The sequence below is a fragment of the Acromyrmex echinatior genome, chromosome 14 (genome assembly GCF_024713525.1).
Source record: "Acromyrmex echinatior isolate Ae372 chromosome 14, ASM2471352v2, whole genome shotgun sequence".
NCBI lineage: Eukaryota > Metazoa > Arthropoda > Insecta > Hymenoptera > Formicidae > Acromyrmex > Acromyrmex echinatior.
In genome coordinates, this window is record NC_141865.1 from 8,708,047 (window position 1) to 8,728,590 (window position 20,544).

Below are 20,544 nucleotides of genomic sequence, written 5' to 3' on the forward strand. Positions count from 1 at the left end.
TATGTACTAATAGTTAATCGCGTTAATTATTCTTGCGACATCTAAGTAGTCGAATAGCTGACGTACATATATGACCAAATAATTAAAAAATCCGAACTGCGATCGAGATTATAAGTTTTATACGCACAGAATAGCAGGTCACTGGTTGAAAAGTTAGGTAGCAGAGGAAACGGTTACCTATTCTCTTATCGTCTTCCTGAACGTCAGGGTTGCGTGCAACCTCATGCTAATCTAAAGCAGCTATATAACCGACTGGTCAGTGGTCGATCACCTAGGTACAAGCCTCTTTAAAGCGTTATGGCGTCCTTTGGCCTTTCCATATTACATTCGCTATTATATGGCGTACATTCCACCGTACCACGGTGAAAAGTTTTATCGTCCGACAATAATACTATTAAAATGCAAAAATGTTTTATAAAAACTAATACACTTGTTCACACAATTCATGTTTTTTTTTTATTTATAATTGGTAAATAAAAGTTGACAATAAATATTTGCAATAATAAGATATAAGATATAAATAAGTTTTATAAACGTTCAAAGTATTCTAGTTTAAAAATTTACAATTAGTATGTTATCATGACATTTTCTCATTATTGTTTAAATTAGTGAAAAGGTGCGCACTAAAATTCACAATTGTGACCCTTAAAGATTAGATTTCAGATGTTTATCAATATTCCTTTTCCAATAAACACGCAAACCCACAGTAAAAAAACCTTTAGAGGGTCGCGATTAACTTCTACTGTCTGATTTATCGAGACACTGAGTGTAATCAAAGATTATTTTTTAAGTTATATTTAAAAGTAAAGTTTTGGCAAAAATATAATATTTTTTTTTTTATTCTATAATATTTCGAAAATAATTAAAGGATTAAGTGTGAGCTGTCTAATTTATCTTTAAAAAATTTAAAGAAATTAAAATTCAAAGAATAACCAGATATATTAAACTTCATCATACTTTAAATAAGATCTACATATTACAAGAAAAATGTCATTAAACATGTTATTGAAAATGTCTGCTTCAATTTAGAATTTTATGATATTTATATGCCAGTAATATGACATTTATCTCTTTAGATAATATATCTGTATTACTTGATGATATTACTTTATGTAAACACAAAAAATAGAAAAAAGTAATAGTTATCATTCATGTATTATAATTATGTGTATCTCATTTGATCAATTTGGACAATTCCAACATTCAAAAGCCCGTTAACAGTTACTAATAGTTAAGTACACCTTTGATATCATGATGGAGGGGATGATTGTCGAACGTGACGTACACGTGACTCGTACAACCGCATGAACGTGGGGGTTGAACAGTACAACCCCTTTCACACGCGCGGAGTACGCGGCCGCGTGAAGTGTGCTTCCACGCGATCCTCGAGAATGCTGTCTCTGGATCACAAATCTGATTGTTCGCTGTTTATTTCACTAATTTCTTACAAGTATGATTTTTGGAACAAAATAATGAACGTATGATAATTCGAAACCTATGCGCGAAAATAATTATATGACATTGAAGCGAACGATGGAAAACACAATGCTAAAAATGTCGAAACGAAAGTTAACTTATTCTCGAAAATTGTTTATGAAAAAAATAAGAATTACGAATTTTTTCGTTTCGAAAACAAGTGTGTCACTGCCGAAGAAACTATTTGATCTGTGATCGATAAGTATTCGCGTAAACATGAACTGTTCGACGATCTCGTGATTATCTGTATTCTCAGGTAAGTCTATGCAGCTTTTCAAACAGTTTTTTTACTGATATTGAATTACGCTTTTAAATTACATGATAATAATATTATTTATAAATAATATTATAAATTTTCTCTTCCGCGAAATTGTTTTGCAAACTAATAACGATGCAATTCTCATAGCACAAATTTTATAATCATAGTGTTGAACTTCAAAGCAATACAAAACATAATAATAACATTTTTTATTTCTCAGTCGCAGAAAAAATCATTAATCAATAAAGAACATTTCTCAATTTTTAATATGAAACAAAAAATCATTTGTAAACTCCATATTTAAAAAAATATTTAATGCAATATAGTTATTGACTTTTTTTTCTTTACTATTCTCCTTTAAATGTGTATTATCTTACAATACTATTTTAAAATTAATTACAATACTATTTTAAAAGTAATTTTTCTTCTAATAGAATTTCGCAGAAGATACAAGAGAAGTAGAAGGTTAATGACTTCTTTATTAATTTGTGATAGAGATATCGTTATATTGTATATGTATAACGAAATGTCGATGCAATCGACAAGACATATCGACATCCCTCACGTGCACTGAAACTTCGCGGCGTACAATATATATATCAAGCATGCATTTATTTATTATATATTTATAAACTCAAAGGCTTAAAGGTTCACGTGGATTTTCAATCTCGTCCACGGATATCGATTCTAAGTATCCAGCAATGCTGGCACATGTTGTGAAAAAAGAAAAGCCTATCGATCGTTCTAGCGTGGACACTGACCGGTAAAAATATACAGCAAGACGGTATGCGCGATGGGTTAAAGTCCATTTCATCCTTACACAAACAAGACTCATTATAGATCTACGTAGGAAATCGATGCTAAATATTCTATTGTCTTACGTTCACCTAGAATATTTATGCAATGTCAAGGCATGAGTCATTGACGAAGGATGTTTCCAGATAGAAATACTAAATGCATATTGTATGAGAAAAAACAATTTAAATAGCGGTAATTACAGCTATATAATAAATTCTATATATGCATACACGTACTATGATCGCATTTCTTTTAAATGTACAGAAATACTTCAATAATTAAAATGTAATATACATAGACAACAAAATCAAAAGAAAAATATACGATTATCAAGTATTTTGGAAGATCTCAAATATAGATACATATTTTTGTGAAATTAAAAACGTAAAAAGATAAATAATCAATCAGCGATATCAAATAATTTGATAGGTTTATCTATATGTTAAATGTTCATTCAGTAGTATCACGTACACTACTGAAGCAATACACTAGTCATGCTCTAGTTCCTTTTATTTTTCCAGTAATTTTTTTTTCTGTTCTGTTTTTCTTATCTCTCGAAACAAAAATATAATTGATGCATTAAAAAATTATATATAAAAAAATCTAGAAATATTTTTTAAAAAACAATGATTTAAAAAAATGCATTTTCAAATTTTATTACATATCTTGAGTCATCCTACGCATAAAAAACATTATATTACTGTTATATATTTTGTAAGCCTGAGGTCGGAGAAAAAATACAACTGATAGGCGGTAAAATATGTCACCATAAAGTTTCTGTGCCACGGATGTACTGGACATAACAATATATTAGTTCTGTTGTGTACGACTGATGACCCACATTTCTGCATTCACTTTAACAATCGCATGTTATACTACTGACATACAAAAAAATTACTGATGAAAAAAATCTTATTGAGGATAACAATAAAATACTATATAAAAGATTTGTAAAATACTATATAAAAAGTAATAGAAAATATAATGTTGTAAAATAAATAAAAATATGTTACTACAAAGTTAATGTAAATTTAATATGAACGTTTTACTATAATTATTTTATTATAATATTTACTTATTATAGATAATATTATATTAGGTGTTGGAATTAATTCGTAGCGTTTTTTAATGAAAGAATGTTATTTATTTCACATGAGCATTAAAAAATACATTAATGAAAGTACTTCCCATCACTTGTAAAACGCTACGAATTAATTCCAACACCTAATATAATAATTAGTAAAATAATTTTTCATTAACATTTCATTATAAATATACACTTATAAATATATAAATATTTTACATTTTATATATTAGATCGAGAAAAAAATTTTGTTGCAAAAGTTTTTCATTTGTTGCGAAATTTTCGTTACAGTTATATCATTCGCTAAATAAAGTTTCAGTTTTAAGAATTTGTTTTGTAATTGCAGTATGTTGATTTTTATCGAAATTATGAACAATCGAAGTCAGAATGCTCCTTTACTTAATTCATGAATAACTCAGAAACAAAAAATCATAGGAACATTTTTAAAAAACGATTTTTTGTAGGGAAAGCTTCAAGCTTTCATGATAGGTAGTCGAAAATTTTCGTAAATTTTTTGTGGGCACGTGAGAAACCCTCAAAGTAAAAAAAAAATTTTTCATCTTTTTCAGCTCGTAATTTTATAAATGTAAAAATTACTAAACTCACAGAAACTCAAAAAATATATAGTAACTTTTCGAAAGTAAAGATTTCAAGTTTTAAATCCTTTTTTAAATTTAAATTTTGTTGATTTTTGACGAAGATATTGTATATACAATTTCGAATTAAAAAATACGAAGAAATTTTTTCCCCAACCTAATATAAATATTTCATATTTACTTATATTTAAATAATACATGTTTTTATAATATATTTAAATATGTGAGTTTTAACATATTGACAAATATTTTTATTTAATTGTATTATACATATTTTATTCAATTTAAGTAAAAAAGTTTATCAAAATTTAAATTAACTATATTATGACTGGATGTATATAATTACAATATTATTAAAAAAATAAAATTCCATTAGGAAATTAAGATTCCATTCATTATACGATTATATCGATAATATTATACTTTATAATATGAATCAAAAACAAGAACACTTAATATACTGTTTTGAGACGCGACAATGAATACTCACGACCTCATTCCATGATCATAAAATCGATATCTACCATCGTATCAAAATTTACCATCTTTTCACTATTAATGTCGATTACACGTAGATTATAGATATATAGCATTACCGATTTACTGTTACTTGCATTATATTTAACAAGGACTTAAAAAATTATAGGTTCGATGCCCTCTACTTTTGAATGTCTTATGTTCAACGCTTTATATATGGCATAAGAAAAAATATTATCTTCTTTTAGAATGCTCTTCGTAGGAGCATGGTTTAAAGCGTGGGTTTATTTGGGGCTCGTTTGCGGTTGGAGCAAAAGTGCACGACCACGTTTCGACACATCTACGGATATGGGATTGGTGTTGGTTCCAGCTGATGCCGAAGTCGATTCCGTCATTTTTCGATTACGCGCCACCGATCAGGATGCCGACTTTCCTCTCGTGTTCGAAATAACCGGTAATTAAAAAGAAAAAAAGAAAGAAGAATAGTGAAAAATCTTAATTGCTATTAAAATTCGATCAGGAATTAAAAAAATGACTTCTATATTTTACTTGCAGCAACAATTACACCCGTTGTAAGAATCGACAACTTGCCGTGCACATTGTACAACAAAGTCTGTCAGGCTAATGTAATTTTAACGAAACGCCTTATGCCGGGACGCCTTCACGATTTCGCCGTCAGGGTTCGGGATACTAAGGGAGACTCGAATTCGATGCAGGCTACCATTTCCGCAACGAACGCCACGACCTCGCGTGATAAAATATTTCCTCACATTCCTTCCCTGATAATGGTACCCGAGGTGTGTAATTATTAATGGCTCTTCTAACAACGTTAATTAGTGCGTAATTACTCCGACTTTATAAGTGTAACTCTACGAATTTTTGCACGTGATCATTAATCATCGGTATAACATATCTACATAAGTATAAAATCTATTATTATTGCAACGAGCAACATTAAAAATTAATGCAAACGTATTACAGGATGCTAAACCAGGCAGAGAACTAGATTATCTTCTCGTACGAGCGAACTCTTGGAGCGGCAAGCCAGTTTATATCGAATTATGGGTATATATTTAATGGTTATTTTGTATTTATATAATATAAATTAAGAAGAAACATAAAGATACAACGTCGTTTTAGCAACCGAAAGAACTTTTCACTATTCGGCAACGACAAACACCTACGCAAACGCGGGGAGTCATTACGCTAATCGGCGAGTTGGACTTTGAGACGCAATCGATGTACACCCTCACCATTTACGCGACGGTAAGCATAATTGTCCTACGAATAAGCATACAATGTTATTATACGCTCGTAAGTGTGTACGTCACCGATAGAATATCATATTTCCAAGGATCCTTATACGGAACCCGGAAAAGACACTAGGAACATCGCGGGACTGAATGTCGTCGTTATAGTGCAAGACGTACAGGACGTGCCGCCAATTTTTACCCTAGCACCTCCTTTAACCAAGCTTAATAATTCTGTACAAATCGTAAGTTAAATATATCACTTTTCAACTCTTGCTTGATTTATTTTAATTTAATTGTTCATATAGAGAAAGATATATTTGAGTGTTCTGTTTTATCTTACATAAATAAAAATGATATGCTTTTTCCGTATCATTATTGATATTATTATTATTTAATCACAATAACTTTTCTAAATCGTTTGTTCCAGGGGGATGTAATATTACGAGTTCACGCGGAAGATGGAGATAAAGGAGTACCGCGTGAAATCACATACGGTCTGGTGTCCGAAGGCAATCCTTTCATACCATTTTTCAACATTTCGGAAACAACCGGTGAGAAATTGTTGAATTTTCAATATCTTCGACGAAAAGTTAAGAGAATTGGGAGAAAGTAGTTTCTCATCATCGTTGTACTACATTTTATCCTGAATCCTTGGTTGCGTGCGTTCCAATTATGCTATTCGAGTCGAACGTGTTCAAAGATTAAAGGACTTCTTCTATCGTGCAGATGCAAATTAGTATTGTAATTAATTTACTCGACGAGTTGAGTCATCGTTAATTCCTCGATCTATCGCACGTCTCGCGTCTTTTCCACCTGACAACCTCGATGACAGAAAGAAGTAACGGTGCTGATTCATATATGCCTCTTTGGTATACAAAGACTGACCTCATTCCGCGAAAAATGCCGGACAATGATTAAGCAGGGAAATTTGTTCGCTACCGTTCCACCGATGTCGATCTTTTATTTCTTGATAGCGAAGTAATTTGTTCTACTTTCCGCGTAAAGTCCGCGGAAGAAATCACATGAATTCTTGTATTCACTGACTCACATGACTCATTTTTTACATAAAAATCTTATTGTTAGACAAAAATCTCGTAAAACTTTAATAAAATTCATAAAAAAAATGTTATCGATTCGAAATGTATTCTAAATTGATAAATAATGACGTACAAAAGCAAAATATTTAAATATTTTCATTAAGAATCGACAGAATAACAGAATTTTGACAAATAAACAGAATTTTATTTTTTTTTATAAAATTAAGATTTTTTTTTTAAATAAAAACTACGTTATGCACGAATGAAAGATTATGCTGGCAACTTTTCTTACTACTATCGTTTCGCGGAATATTAGATTTTTCGTAGAAATCCAAGTAAGCCAGATAAGAACGCGAAAAATTGGCGAGAAGTAAACAGAAGGAGCTAAAGGTGGTCGGAATAAGTCTGGACAGTCTACGGCCAAGTATCGATCGTTCTCAGGGGTCACTCTCTGCTTTTCAACCTGCGATGCTTATCATTCCGTGGCAAGGAGCATGCGATACGTACTACGACTCCTTGCGTGTGCGGGTTCTACGTACATCCAGTGGTATACACATTCATCCGTCGCTGCGAACGATTTCTTAAGTCGATTCCGCGGGTACATTATGTAAAATTATTGCCGGTCAGCGTGCGTGTACGATACGAGGCGAGACGGAGAAGTAACAAGGATAAGAGAATTCGCGTCCATTATCTTCGAGATGTTTTATTCATATTAAAAATAATCTATATATTATAACATCATTACAGTGGTTCTCCAAAAAATAACGAAATCCAACATAGAAGTCGCGCGCGTGCAGAAATGAGAAATTGTATACTAACGTTATACGATACGTGAGATATATGTGAAATGTGATAAATAAATGTTGCGCAAAATACTAATTTTAAGAGAAATTTTAAGAAATGTATAGAATGTTGGTGAGTAAATAGAAGTAATAATAATGTGTATAATTTGATATCGAATAATAACAACCATTTTTCAACAAATATTTTTCATAATCATTAACCCATTAACTGTCAAATTTTTTTTTTGAAATTTTTGTGTAACAGTATAATTATATTCAAATTATGTTTTGTTATGAAAATATTTGATATTTTTGAAAAAGTTCCAAATGGGGATGGTGGCAGCTAATGAGTTAATACATGTTATCAGTATATATTAAAGATAATTAGTTGAATAAAAAATTGGTTGATTATTCAACATCATAAATTACACAAATATAAATTACTTGCGATGTTTAGGTGAGATTGTTCTCGCGAAGCCTTTAGAGGAACTCACGCAAATTACTCACGTTGGTGCACCGGTCGTGCTCACTGTTGTCGCCGAGGAAATACGAAGATCTAAGGACGAGCCGCCAGCTCAGGCAACGGTTGTCGATGTCGGTTTTCTTCTTGGAGAACCAGGCAATAGCCCGCCATATTTTGAGAATGATAAGTTGGTACCCGATCATTTTAAGCACCTAAGAGTCAAGGCAATGTCTTTTCGTGATTACTTAAACTATGATTTATAAAATATCATGACTTTTAATACCGTTGCTTTAATATACTTTACAAGTTATTAATGTCATTGCGCTTTTTTAATTTTCTAGTATTTGCGTTATATTGTTTGTAATAAATAATGCAATTTCTTGATAATATATTGAATCGTTACGTTTATAATATTTATTTATACTTACAATTAATATATTTTATTTGTGCAGCTACGTTACATCGATACCAGAGAATTTGGACCCAGGTTCTGTGATAATGTTCCCCGAACAATATTCGACTAGAGTCCATGATGAAGATATCGGTAAAGCTGGTGTTTTCGCGTTAAAACTACAGAATAATAATGGTACTTTCGAAATAAATCCAACTGTTGCTGAAAGAACAGCAAATTTTATTCTCATGGTGCGAGACAATACACTCATCGATTACGAGATGCATGAAAGTTTATCTTTTAAGGTATGTCTAAATAAGTAAAATTGATAAAATATCTTTCAAGGTATTCCTAATACAAAGATAATAAATGAAATAATTCAATTTTGTCGTTTAACTTGTATTATATTATTTTTATGTAGAAGTAACTGAAATAAGCATAATTAATTTCAATAAATAAATCTTGTCTAAGTTCAAAGTAAATGCTTAATTCAGACACATATATATCTTTATGTGTGATACAGATTATTGCTCAAGAAGTTGGTCCAGCAACAAATCTATCAGCATCAGCAACAGTCGTAATATTTATACAAGATGTTAATGATAATCCGCCCGTCTTTGACGAAGAATCTTATGAAGTTACATTATCCGAAAATGTCACCGCTGGAACACGGGTGATTCAGGTAACATATAATTAATGCTTGTTTCAAATAAACATAATAAAAATAAATTTCTAAACTCAACTTTACTATTTTTGGTTTATATAATTACATATTTAACAATTTATATTATTTCGAAAAAAAATTATAATTTTACTGATAGGTGCATGCAACCGACAAAGATACCGGACTTTTTGGCAGTATTCGATATACAGGCATAATAGGAGAAGGAAGTGATGCTTTTGCAATAGATCCTGATACGGGATTAATCACGGTTGCGATGGGATCGTCTTTAGATCGTGAAATGGCAGCGCAGCTACAATTAACTGTAATTGCACGTGACGAAAACGGTAAAGGTAACACGGGTGAAGTACCTTTGATAGTAAACTTACTGGATGTAAATGACAATGCGCCAATTTTCGAGAAAAATGCCTACGAATTTACATTAAATTCCGATTTGACAAATTTTTCAACACCTGCTATTATCAAGGTAATTTTGAAATTTTTTATAATTCTATTTTAATTGATTTCCATTTGTAAGAAGATTTTCAATAAATATATTCGATATTTCTATGAAAAAAAAAAAAAAATTTTAATTCAGGCCACCGATGCTGATGCCGAACCGCCAAACAATGAAATTCGTTATGAACTGATTCACGGAAATTATGAAAATAAATTTTATTTGAATGAGATTACCGGAGAACTGACGTTACTGTCACCCGTCACGAAATTCAGGCGAAAGAAGCAAAGTAATTACGACAATTTTTCAAAAAAATTACATAAAAAAACACAAAGTCTTCAACCAAAACACATAATACAAGAGACTATAAAAAAAACAACAGTATTTCTGAATATGACAAATTCAACGGAAAGCGTTCCGAATGAAATCGAATTGAAACATCAAATTGGAGAGATAAAAGAGTATCGAAGAAAACGAGCGGAAACTGATATTTTATATACTTTAACTGCCAGGGCATATGATCTTGGTAAATATTCATATAATAAATGTAGTTCTTGGCGAAATAAATAACAAAAATTGAAAGTTTTGTAGAAAATTTAAAAAATAATTTTTACTATTCTCTTTTCTTCATTAATGCAATATTCTAGGTGTACCTCATCTCGCAAGTGAGACTGAGATCTTCATCGTTAGAGGCACTGCCATGGAAGCTCGCATAATGATGTTTGTGATTTCGGGAGATCATCCAAATTTAACGACAACTACGGAAACATTAGCCACTATTACTGGTGGACGAATTACCGTACTAGAGACACGTCCTTATGTATCAAATAATAAAACCGTAACAAGTAGTCCTGTCCCAGCGGGAGAAAAAAGGTTGATAGAATTAGCGAAATTTATCGGTTTTTTTTTATTAAAAAAATATATGTTTAAACACTAAAAAACAATTTTCAATTATTTGCGAATTATTTCTTTCAAATCGACAATGAAAGTTAGAAAAATTTAAATTAATATTTCAACTGTTAATCAATCACAAAGCTTTCATATTAATTTGTATTTTCTTCTGCTGATAGAACGATCATCGTAGCCCGCGTCGAACAAACCGAAATCGGCACCCCTCTGGTTGACGTGGAAAAAATTCGTAACATATTAGCCGCGAATGGAGTGGGCATCATCAATGGCGTAGGTACCACCAATGAGTCTATGACAGACTACGAGTCTACCACGAAACTTCCAATCGATGGAGTAATTCACAATGGGGGAGACGGTACGGAGACCTATGTAAACAAAACGATCATCGGTGACGACGAAGTAGTGAGTAAACGCTAATTGCCCACATTCGTTAACTTCATCACGTAACACGTCAGTTTATATTCAAAATTATACTTGATGCACTTTTCATAAAAAATTGTATTCCTTATTAATTTATTTTTTAATCAGTTTAATTATTAATTACTTTTAAATAGTTTTAGATATATTAAAAAATATTTTTTTAACTTTCTATATGAGCAATAAATTGTTTATAAATGTTATGTTATTATTTTATTCATTTCAAGGATCAGATTATCTTGCAAGTTATTGCAAGTTATTTATATAATATAAAAAGATTATCTTGCAGATTATCTTTTAAGTTTTAATAAATAGCATTTTTATAAATTATATTTTTCTTTTATTTCAATTTGATAATTTTCTATTTTAGAAAAATGAAAAATCAGGGTTCTTTTTCAGACTGTGTACAAAGCGGAGAATAAGCTACTATTGTGGTTACTGATTATTCTGGGTCTGTTAATGTTGTTGGCCATAGCGGCGCTCATCATCTGTTGTATATGTCCAGGTTGCCCATTTTACATGGCACCTAGAAAACGTAGAATTCATTCATCGGAAACGCTTATTGCTCGATCCGATGGTCGACCGAAACGACATCTTCATCGGAAACCTGCAATTGACAGTAACTATTCTTTATCAACTTCATTTCATTTTCAAGATAGCGTTCAGATAGAGAATTCCCTCAAAATAATTTTTTGTAAATATTATAATCACATTCAGTTTTATTGTATTCTATAAAATTTAGAAAATTATCTCTATATAAAGAAAATTTGTGACTTATTAACAAAATCAATATATCAAATAGTAATTACATCAAACGGAAGAAAACAAGCTTGGAGCGCAGATCCAACTCGAAGAAACTGGCAATTCAATCGTCAAAATACAAAGAACGATGGCTTAGCATCGCTTCCTGGTGACGTTGTGTACATATCGGAGCGTCGTCCAATCGACCAAGCAAATGTGGAATCATTAAGGCTACGTGACGGCCCAACCTATGATCTCTCGAGGAGAAGATTCGAAGAGCAAGAAAGAATATACGTACAAGATGATACGTACGAGAGGAAGGCTCGAGAGCTCAGAGAAAGAGATTACGATGCTACGGAAGCAGATTCTTTGCAACGACACGAAATCGAACGTGGTTCGGATATTCAGCGTCAAGCTTATAGACAAAGGTAAATAGAACGTACATTATCATGTAATAATAATAGACTTTTATTATTTCAATTTAGTTTATTAAAGTATTTACTTTTATCACCAAAAACTCAAATTCAATCTCAAAAAATTAATTTTCGTTAAAATATTATGTCTACTTTATAATTATTTTCTATTTTGGAACAGAAATTGATAAAAGTATCGATTAGGGGATGTCAAGGTGAAGGTCATTGGAGAGGCTTGGTCTCTTAATCGATACTTTTACCCAGAAATTTTTTACATATTTACATATTTAATAAAAAATAAAAATTTAAAAGATATTGCAATAAAATTTCTCCAGAATAAAAGATGATATATGAATATATTCCATATTATTTTTTATTACAGATACGTCGATCCTGAGTTAAGTAATGAGACAGCAATAAGAGAGCAACATTTTTATCGCGAGGGTAACGCAGAGGTGTTGCAATTAGTAACACGCGGAGAAGTGGAGGATAGAAGTCAACATCGTCATTATCCAACTTTTATAGTGGATGGCAAGGATGTACTTCTGCAGCGATTCATGCAGGATCAAAAAGCACGGCATGAACTACCTATACAAGAACCCGAGGTAGTGCGCACCATCGACTCTCATCAACGTTCGAGAAATTTATATCAACACAAGCAGGAAATTCTTCTCCTACCGGAAGAATTGGACGTTAGACGTCGACGCGCGGAAGAATTAGAATCTAGTGCGCAAAAGCTAGCGATGGACGATAAATACGCGACGCAAAACATAGATGCGGAGTCGCAAATGCGGGACGTTCGTCATCAAGAGATCTCAACAAATGTACCCGGGATATCGCCCAAAGATAAACCGTCAATCGTCAAAGACCAAACGCAATCCACTACGATGCAGTCATACACGTTTCACGATATGGAACTGGCGAGGCAAAACGCTTTATTGACAAGAATACTACTGGAGAGGGAATCTAGACATGCTGGTGGCGTAATGATGGATGCCGCAAGTTACTTAGAGACTCAAAGTCTCCCCGGACAAGTGGCAATCGGGACGCAGACTGACAGAGCCGCTGCGACACAAACGGATCGACACGTCCGAAGTAGAAGTGACAATGACGAGTCCGACGAGGATATCCGAAATCGAAAAAGGATAAAGAAACGCCACGGAGAAAGCGAATTGAGAACGCGAACTTTATGGATGAAAACGCCTATCAAAGAAGAGGAAGGCCCATGTTTTGACAAACGACTGAACATTCTGAGAAAGAAAGTACAAGCAGTGAAGGAGGGACGAAAGGTATCCTTGGAGCCTGAAGTGTTGCGGGAAATCTCAGATTCTCTCGACGAGAACGGAAGTACTTGTCGCGAGAAAGCAAGAAAGTCAAAAACTCGTCAACAGTACACCGAAGAGAGCAGTATTGGATACAAAATACTAGGCGAGAAAAATGGTTCCTCTTCATCGACGGAAGCAGATAAGCAACATGATAAATCTTCTGACGAGAAAAGAGTGAAGAGCTTGTCTTCTCCGGAAATAAATATCGATAATGGTAAATATATTCGCGAAACGATGGAAAAGACAAGTACCAGGAAAGAAAGTAGAATAAAGAAGCAAAAGAAGGTAGAATCCGTGATAAAACCCAGTTTTCGAGTTTTAGAAAAAGAGATCACGATGCTGACGAAGAAACTAAGTAAACTCGCTGATAAAAAAGTACAGCAGACCACTGGGTCTGAAAGTACAAGTCAGGATAAATCGAAAACCTCGCAAGACTCCAAGAAAGATTCAGGTAGTACATCGAAGAAAACAGAGGACTCCAAGAAGCACAAACGGTTTGAGGTTTCTCCAAGTACATCGAAAGAGACGAAGAAAGAAAAATTTAAGTATCAGCAACCGCAGATTATGAGTGCCGGTAGTTCCGAAAACGAGGATGCGTTTGAAAAAACGAAGAAATCAAAATTAACTTCTCAAGAAGCTGCGAAACACAAACAAACAAGTAGCCATACGAAAGTGAAGAGGCAAACACTTGAACGTAAAGAACGCAAGAAGCAAATCATACAACAGGATCGAGAGCTCGAGAAGCGCAGAAAAGCCGCGAGTAAAGAAAGCGGCAGGCCGAAGACTGATAAAATAACGTCGCGTATGCAAAAGTTAGCAGCGATTGGTCGTAAGAAACATATCTCGGAGGAACTAAGCACGAGTACAAGTTCCGATCATATGAATAGTAAAAAGGATTCGTTCATGAGTCGCGATTTCGACAAAAGCACGGAGTCTTCAGAAATTCCATCGAATCACGCGGATCAACAAAAATCAAAACAGAAACTACACGTAAGCGAGAAATTCTCTGATGACTTCGTGCCAGAACCGCAGAGAAGAGACATCGATCAGCCAAGCGTGTTTCTTCCAATAATGAACAGAAACATAGATAAAGAAGACGTTGTAAATGGTAAAGAAGATATCGAAATAATACAACAATTTTCTGACGACTTCGTAATAGAACCACAAACAAAAAAGCTAAAACATCAAATGCAAGCTACGGTTGAAAGTAAAGTTTTCAGTAGCAATAAAGAAAATGTGTATCACGATTTTGACAAAGAATATTCGACGTTAAAGGAAACTATTGAAGATCTCGCAATTGTTCAAAATGTGGAAGATACGCAACACAAAAGTGAGACAATATTAGACATCCCAAGCAAAGAACAATCTGAATTATTTGAAGTCTCTAAGAGAGAATTGAAAGATAGTAGCAAGAGAATAATGCCTTCGGATTCTCTTATCACAAAAGCGTTAGAAGAAACAGAGAAAGTGCCATTTTACAGTGAGAAAAGAGCTGTTGAAAGAAGAATAGCTTATATGTCTGGAAAGCATAAAGAAATAGCAGAAGAATCTTCCTATGAAACCGAACAGGAAATGTCAGAAAAAGAGGAAGTTATACCAGAAAAAGAATTACATGAAATACAGAGATCGAAAGCTGTTGAAGAGATTGTGAGTGAAAAAGCGATTGCATTGGAAAAACATATAGAAAGTTTGACCAAATCAATTGATGGAACAGAGTATATAGAAGAAGAAAAAGAAGAAGAACATAAAAACGGATATACGTCATTATATTCAAGCGAAACAGATAAAACTGAAGAATTATATAAAACTGAAAGTGATCAAAAAGAAGAATTAAGTCTTGAATCAGAGAAACATGTTGAAGAGGAAATTTCTTCAACAAAAGATGCAATAGATAACGGACAAAAGATGGAAGAATTAATGCAGAGAGAAAACGAAGAGGACTTGTTACGTGAAATTAAAAATGACGTAGAGAGACCAAAAGAATATGAAATTCAGGAATCTGATGTAGAGAAAAAAGAAGAATCAACAATACACACTACAGCATCTGAAGAATCGTTCGATACTAGTCGACCTTTTACAGATGATATTAAAAATTTAAATGGTTTTCAGAGAGCATTTGCAATCGATGATGATACATTATTATACATTGATGAAACGTCAAATAGTGACGAAGCGTCAAAATCAGATCACGCTTCAATTCGATCTGAGCTCACCGAAGTATTAGATATTGTAAAGGAAACTACTGATAAAGATGAATTGCAGCATCTAAGCGATGATCTTACTACAAAGATAGAAATTGAAAGCCATGAAATTAAGAAAGAATCGCACATATCTCCTGAAAGACTATCTGACAGCCACAAAACAAAAGAAGAGGAATTTGATGAAGATAAACTTCTCACATCTTTATCGGACATCACTACTTCCAAAAAAGAAGTTATTAAAGAACAATTACAAGTTGAGCATACAAAAGAGAAAGAAGAATCACTGTTCCAAGAAGAAGCAGCAGATGAAGAAGCAGCAGAAAAAGTATCTGCAGGAAAAGAAAGATCTGACGAAGAAGCTTTTACTATTTTATCAAGTACTTCTTTTGAAGTACTTGATAAGGAATCTTCTATCGAGTTGCCGAAGGAGGATTCGAATCTACAACAGTCAACTGTCAGTGAACCAGATATGGTGGAGAGTTTTGTAATAATTTCTAAGAGCACAGCAGTCGCAGAGCCACAAGACAAAGGAGAGCAGCAAGCAGACGTAAGCGTTCCAATTTTTAGCAGCTTTATTGATGATACACTTGATGTTTCGGAGGAGAGCGACTCATCCAGTGATGTTTCTAGGAAAACAACGCTGACCACGAGACCCTATGATACTCCGCGTCATCGACAAAAATGGCAGCAGCAAGAAAGCATTGAAATAGCAGGAATGTCTGATGTAAGAACTTTCAGAGATGGAGAAGACGCAAGAACGGAAACCGAACTAGAAGAGGATACAGATAGCAACTTATCGCTCGATGAGCTTGAGAAGACAGAAGATTCGATCACAACTGAATCAACGAGTGAATTAAAAGAAGATATTGAAATCGCTGGTACATCTGAAAAGACTTTTTCTGACGAAAGAATTTCGCCTATGTCTCTTTTAAAAGAAGGAAACGATAAAGATATAACAGATAAAGATTTTGAATCGAAAATCGAAATTGAAGAATCAGAAACTGATATAAAATCGGAAATAAAAAATTTATTGACAACAATTCAAGATATAGTTCCTTTGACTCTAAGTATTAAAGAATTAAATGACATACCAAAAGAAAATATTAATGATGAAATTCCCGCAATAAAGGAAGACGCGGAATCTAAAAGCGAGATTGCTACGCCTCGTAAAAAGATCGAAAAAATGTTCGAATCTGTGAAACAGGATGATAAAAGTAAAACTAGATCGCCTTCAAGTAAATTTGAGCAAGTAGATCTGAAAAAAGATAAAATAATAACTGAAACCATTGAAATGGATAAAACTAAAAAAATTGAAGACATTGAGATAGGCAAAATAAGAAGTAAAGAAAGTGATGTATCATTAACTTCGAAAAAATATATTACGAAAACTATACCTTCTGAACGTTTCGTAAAGAAACCAAAGAAATCTGAACGAATGAAAGTGCCTTCACCCGGGAACAGAAAACGTGTTCTTGATAAATCAAAAGAAAAAGCTACGCCGAGTTATTCTCAGCGTCGACCTCGTAAATTTATCGATGATGATTCAGTGAAGCAAACAGAAAGTAGTGAATCGCAGAAGCGATCGCCACAAAGGGAAGAAGAACAGCATCCTCGAAAACAGCAGGTATTTAAATCAAAATTTAAGACAGATAAGAAAGCTACAATTCCTCCGAAAACTGGCGAAGTCGATATAAGTAAAACGCAATCAAAGTACATGGCTTGGTACAATAAAAAACGCGAGGAAGCGGAGAAAAAGAGATTAGAGAAGAAAGCAACGGATGACGAGGAGCAGCTACCACGTTGGGTAAGTAGAAATTTGAAGCAAACGACAAAGCAAAGAGAGAAGCTAACAGTGGAGCGCAAAACACCAGAGATGACGCCGCGTACCAAACGCAAGATCAAACCTCTGGTGAACGTCGAATCAGAGCAGTTGAAGGCTATTGTGCGTCAAGGACGACAATTAAGAAAGGCCGAGGGTAATCTCAAGGAAGATCCGACGATTCAGATATTCGCCAGACCACCGCCGGCTTCTACTTCGGACACGCAGCATCGTTTGCTGCAGCACTCGGAATACAAATATGAGAGAATACCACCTCCATTTTATCTTCATCCACCCCCGGTTCCGCATCCATCGCCACAGTTATCCCCAGAAAGATGCCTCGAAATGCAACCGTGTGGATCGCAATACGAACAATCCGAGAGTGATCTACAGTCAGAAAATGCAGCGTCATTCCAAAGTGGCGGTCGTCTACGCCATCAACAACTTCTCGAGAAAAAAAGCGTCTTCGATATCGCATACAGCGAAGCTGCACCATCGCAACTTCGATCTGATAGCACAACTCCGCCGTCCTAACTCAAGACGTTATTCTCCGTATTATTTATATAAAAAATAGATATACAATTATTTCTATAAAAAATAGATATACAATATATTGTAATATTGAATATAGTTACTTATTTTGCAAATATTATATATAAAATTATTTCAATGCATTTTTTAATTGTGTAATTATCCTTATGTAACATAAAAAAAAATAACAATTTTATACATACTTATATACAATTAAACTTAAAAAAATTAAATGTCTGTACATATATTTTATAATGTTTTTTTATGGACTATTGATTATTACATAGCATTAATTTTTTTAACTACTCTCATTTCCTTTACTGCCGTTAAAATATTATAAAATATTATAGATTTATCTTTAAGGAAATGTAGTGAGAATTGGTCACCAAAATTTTATATTAAAGTTTATTCCAGTATATGTACTAATGTTTATATTAATACTTGTAAATATATATATATATATATGTATCAAAATCATACATTATATTTAATTTATTCCATTTTCTTTCTATTAATTTCATTTCCTACTCCTTTGTTATTTAAAGTATAAATTAATAATTTAAAGTATAAATTAGCATAAAAAAATAAAAATTATTTCATAATTACTCCGCTGTTGCCCGATGTCACCTAGGATTCCTTCTCCTCTTGTTGTTAGATTCGTTTCATACAAAACGAACGCAAAAAATATACGCAAAACGAACTCGCGAAAAATATGGTTAATCACAATCTCGCAATATTATTTCATTTCAAGTTTTTATATCTCGAAAAAAATAAAAATATGTAATTATAATAAAGAAAATGTTTTAATTTTTGCGAAAAAAACGATCTTTTCATTTATTAAAATTGCATACTTTTTCTTTTCATAATATAAAAGTTAAAAAAAAAGAAATAGTAATAATAATAATAAGCTGTATATGCTTAATTTTTCAACCACAGGCAAGTATAAACTTTAATTAATCTCCAGAATATGCTTTATTTAAAGTTATACGAGGTAGGATGAAGAATTTTATATCTAAAATACATTCAAATTCTTCCGAAAACAAAATGTGCATAAATTATTCTCTAAAAGTTTTAACAAGATTCAATTTTTAAAAAAAAACATCACCGAAGAGAGCACGCTTGCAAAATCCAATTGACTTTTAAATTTAATTTAAAAATTGCTTTAGGCAACACAATTACAATTATAATGTATAATTTGCTAAGAGTTACATTATTTAATCAGAATTTATTATGTCTATATACACATGGCCGACATTGCAATAATCATATGCATAGAAGTCCAGTGGAACTAGCTTCTGCCATTTCTGCTTTGCTGCTACAAAAATATCCTCCACGTCGACTTTACCAGCTTCTTATCTTTTGCTAACCACAATTTATCTACATTCGATTGTACCGTTTATATATCAAGCGAATTATTACCAGCAATATCAACCGAATGATGATATAGTCGACGAAAGAACATTCTTCATTTCTATCATTATTAATGATAGAAATGAAGTAACAATACATATAACATTAATATTGCATTAAATACCATTATCATCAAATATTAGTATCAGCATTTGAAATAATAAAAATATCATTTTTTTTCTATAATAAATTTAATATATACATAAAAAAAATAATAATGAGAGTCGTGCATACTATAAAAGATTCGAGAATTGGCAATTCTCGAAATATTTTCAGTATTAACTACAGTATACAGTATATATATATATATATATATATATATATATATATATATATATATATATGTATTAAATATTTATTAATAACGTCATGCATATGTACTACATTATTAAATTATATATGAAAAAAATTACATCTAGAGGAAAAACGATTCTTGAAATACTTTCCTTGAGCCTCAATCTAATATTCTGCGCATATTCGGCAGTCATTAGTTACCATTCGTGTCAGAAACGTGTAATCAAAGCGAGGGAGAAAAAAATTATTTCCTCATAATGCAACATTAAGTTCGCCGAGAGTTCTTTACATAGTATTATCATGTAGATCGATGACAGTACGCGTGACGAACAATTACGTGCTTCAATAGTTTTGACGTATCGGAGGTGTGTTGCTGACGACAGAGATGACGTTACCGATGCAACTAACCTACGGTAATCGAAAACATAATGGTGCATCAAACATAACCGGAGACTGGTAAATCTTTGGAACGGGGAAACACGACGGACAAGCTGGTTCGTGCCGGTTGAGCACAACTCCGAGGTCATAGCTCGAGATTGTCATTACGGCGCCAATTATCTTGCTCGCGGGTATACTCGCCTGCTACCCGCGAACCTTATCAGCCGGCCTTCAATCGATCCTCTATGGATTGACAATTGGGTCGATTATGGTAAATACGTTACACTCACACCAAATGCACTCAAGAGATCTGCCCGTCTGATATCACGAGATAGAAAACGAATTTGACTAAAAAGAAAAGGGATCGTCAAT

At 32.9% G+C, this 20,544-nt stretch overlaps 1 protein-coding gene across 2 annotated transcripts; it reads left to right on the forward strand.

Moving 5' to 3' along the window:
- Positions 1–40: 40 nt before the first annotated feature.
- LOC105148899 (uncharacterized) lies at positions 41–18,840 on the forward strand. 2 transcript variants are annotated; one of them, XM_087413598.1, is made up of 17 exons: positions 41–1,732; positions 4,939–5,144; positions 5,246–5,487; positions 5,672–5,755; positions 5,831–5,956; positions 6,045–6,185; positions 6,371–6,494; positions 8,220–8,412; positions 8,678–8,921; positions 9,140–9,298; positions 9,438–9,764; positions 9,876–10,260; positions 10,382–10,607; positions 10,805–11,045; positions 11,460–11,679; positions 11,863–12,229; positions 12,597–18,839. In XM_087413598.1, exons 2-17 carry the CDS (start codon positions 4,940–4,942, stop codon positions 18,091–18,093), a joined length of 8,781 nt encoding a protein of 2,926 aa, XP_087269724.1. In that variant the 5' UTR covers positions 41–1,732; position 4,939; the 3' UTR covers positions 18,094–18,839. The 2 variants fall into 2 exon arrangements, with proteins under 2 accessions (XP_087269724.1, XP_087269725.1); XM_087413599.1 differs by lacking the exons at positions 41–1,732; positions 4,939–5,144; positions 5,246–5,487 and having other exon boundaries at positions 5,673–5,755; positions 5,841–5,956; positions 12,597–18,840.
- The last annotated feature ends 1,704 nt before the right edge of the window (positions 18,841–20,544 follow it).

Bases quoted from the DNA above. Each gene is read 5' to 3' on its own strand.
- LOC105148899 (XM_087413598.1), top strand. From the start codon at position 4,940: ATGCTCTTCGTAGGAGCATGGTTTAAAGCGTGGGTTTATTTGGGGCTC. The intron at 9,299-9,437 runs GTAACATATAAT...TTTTACTGATAG, and splicing joins CTGGAACACGGGTGATTCAG to GTGCATGCAACCGACAAAGA. The intron at 11,046-11,459 runs GTGAGTAAACGC...GTTCTTTTTCAG, and splicing joins TCATCGGTGACGACGAAGTA to ACTGTGTACAAAGCGGAGAA.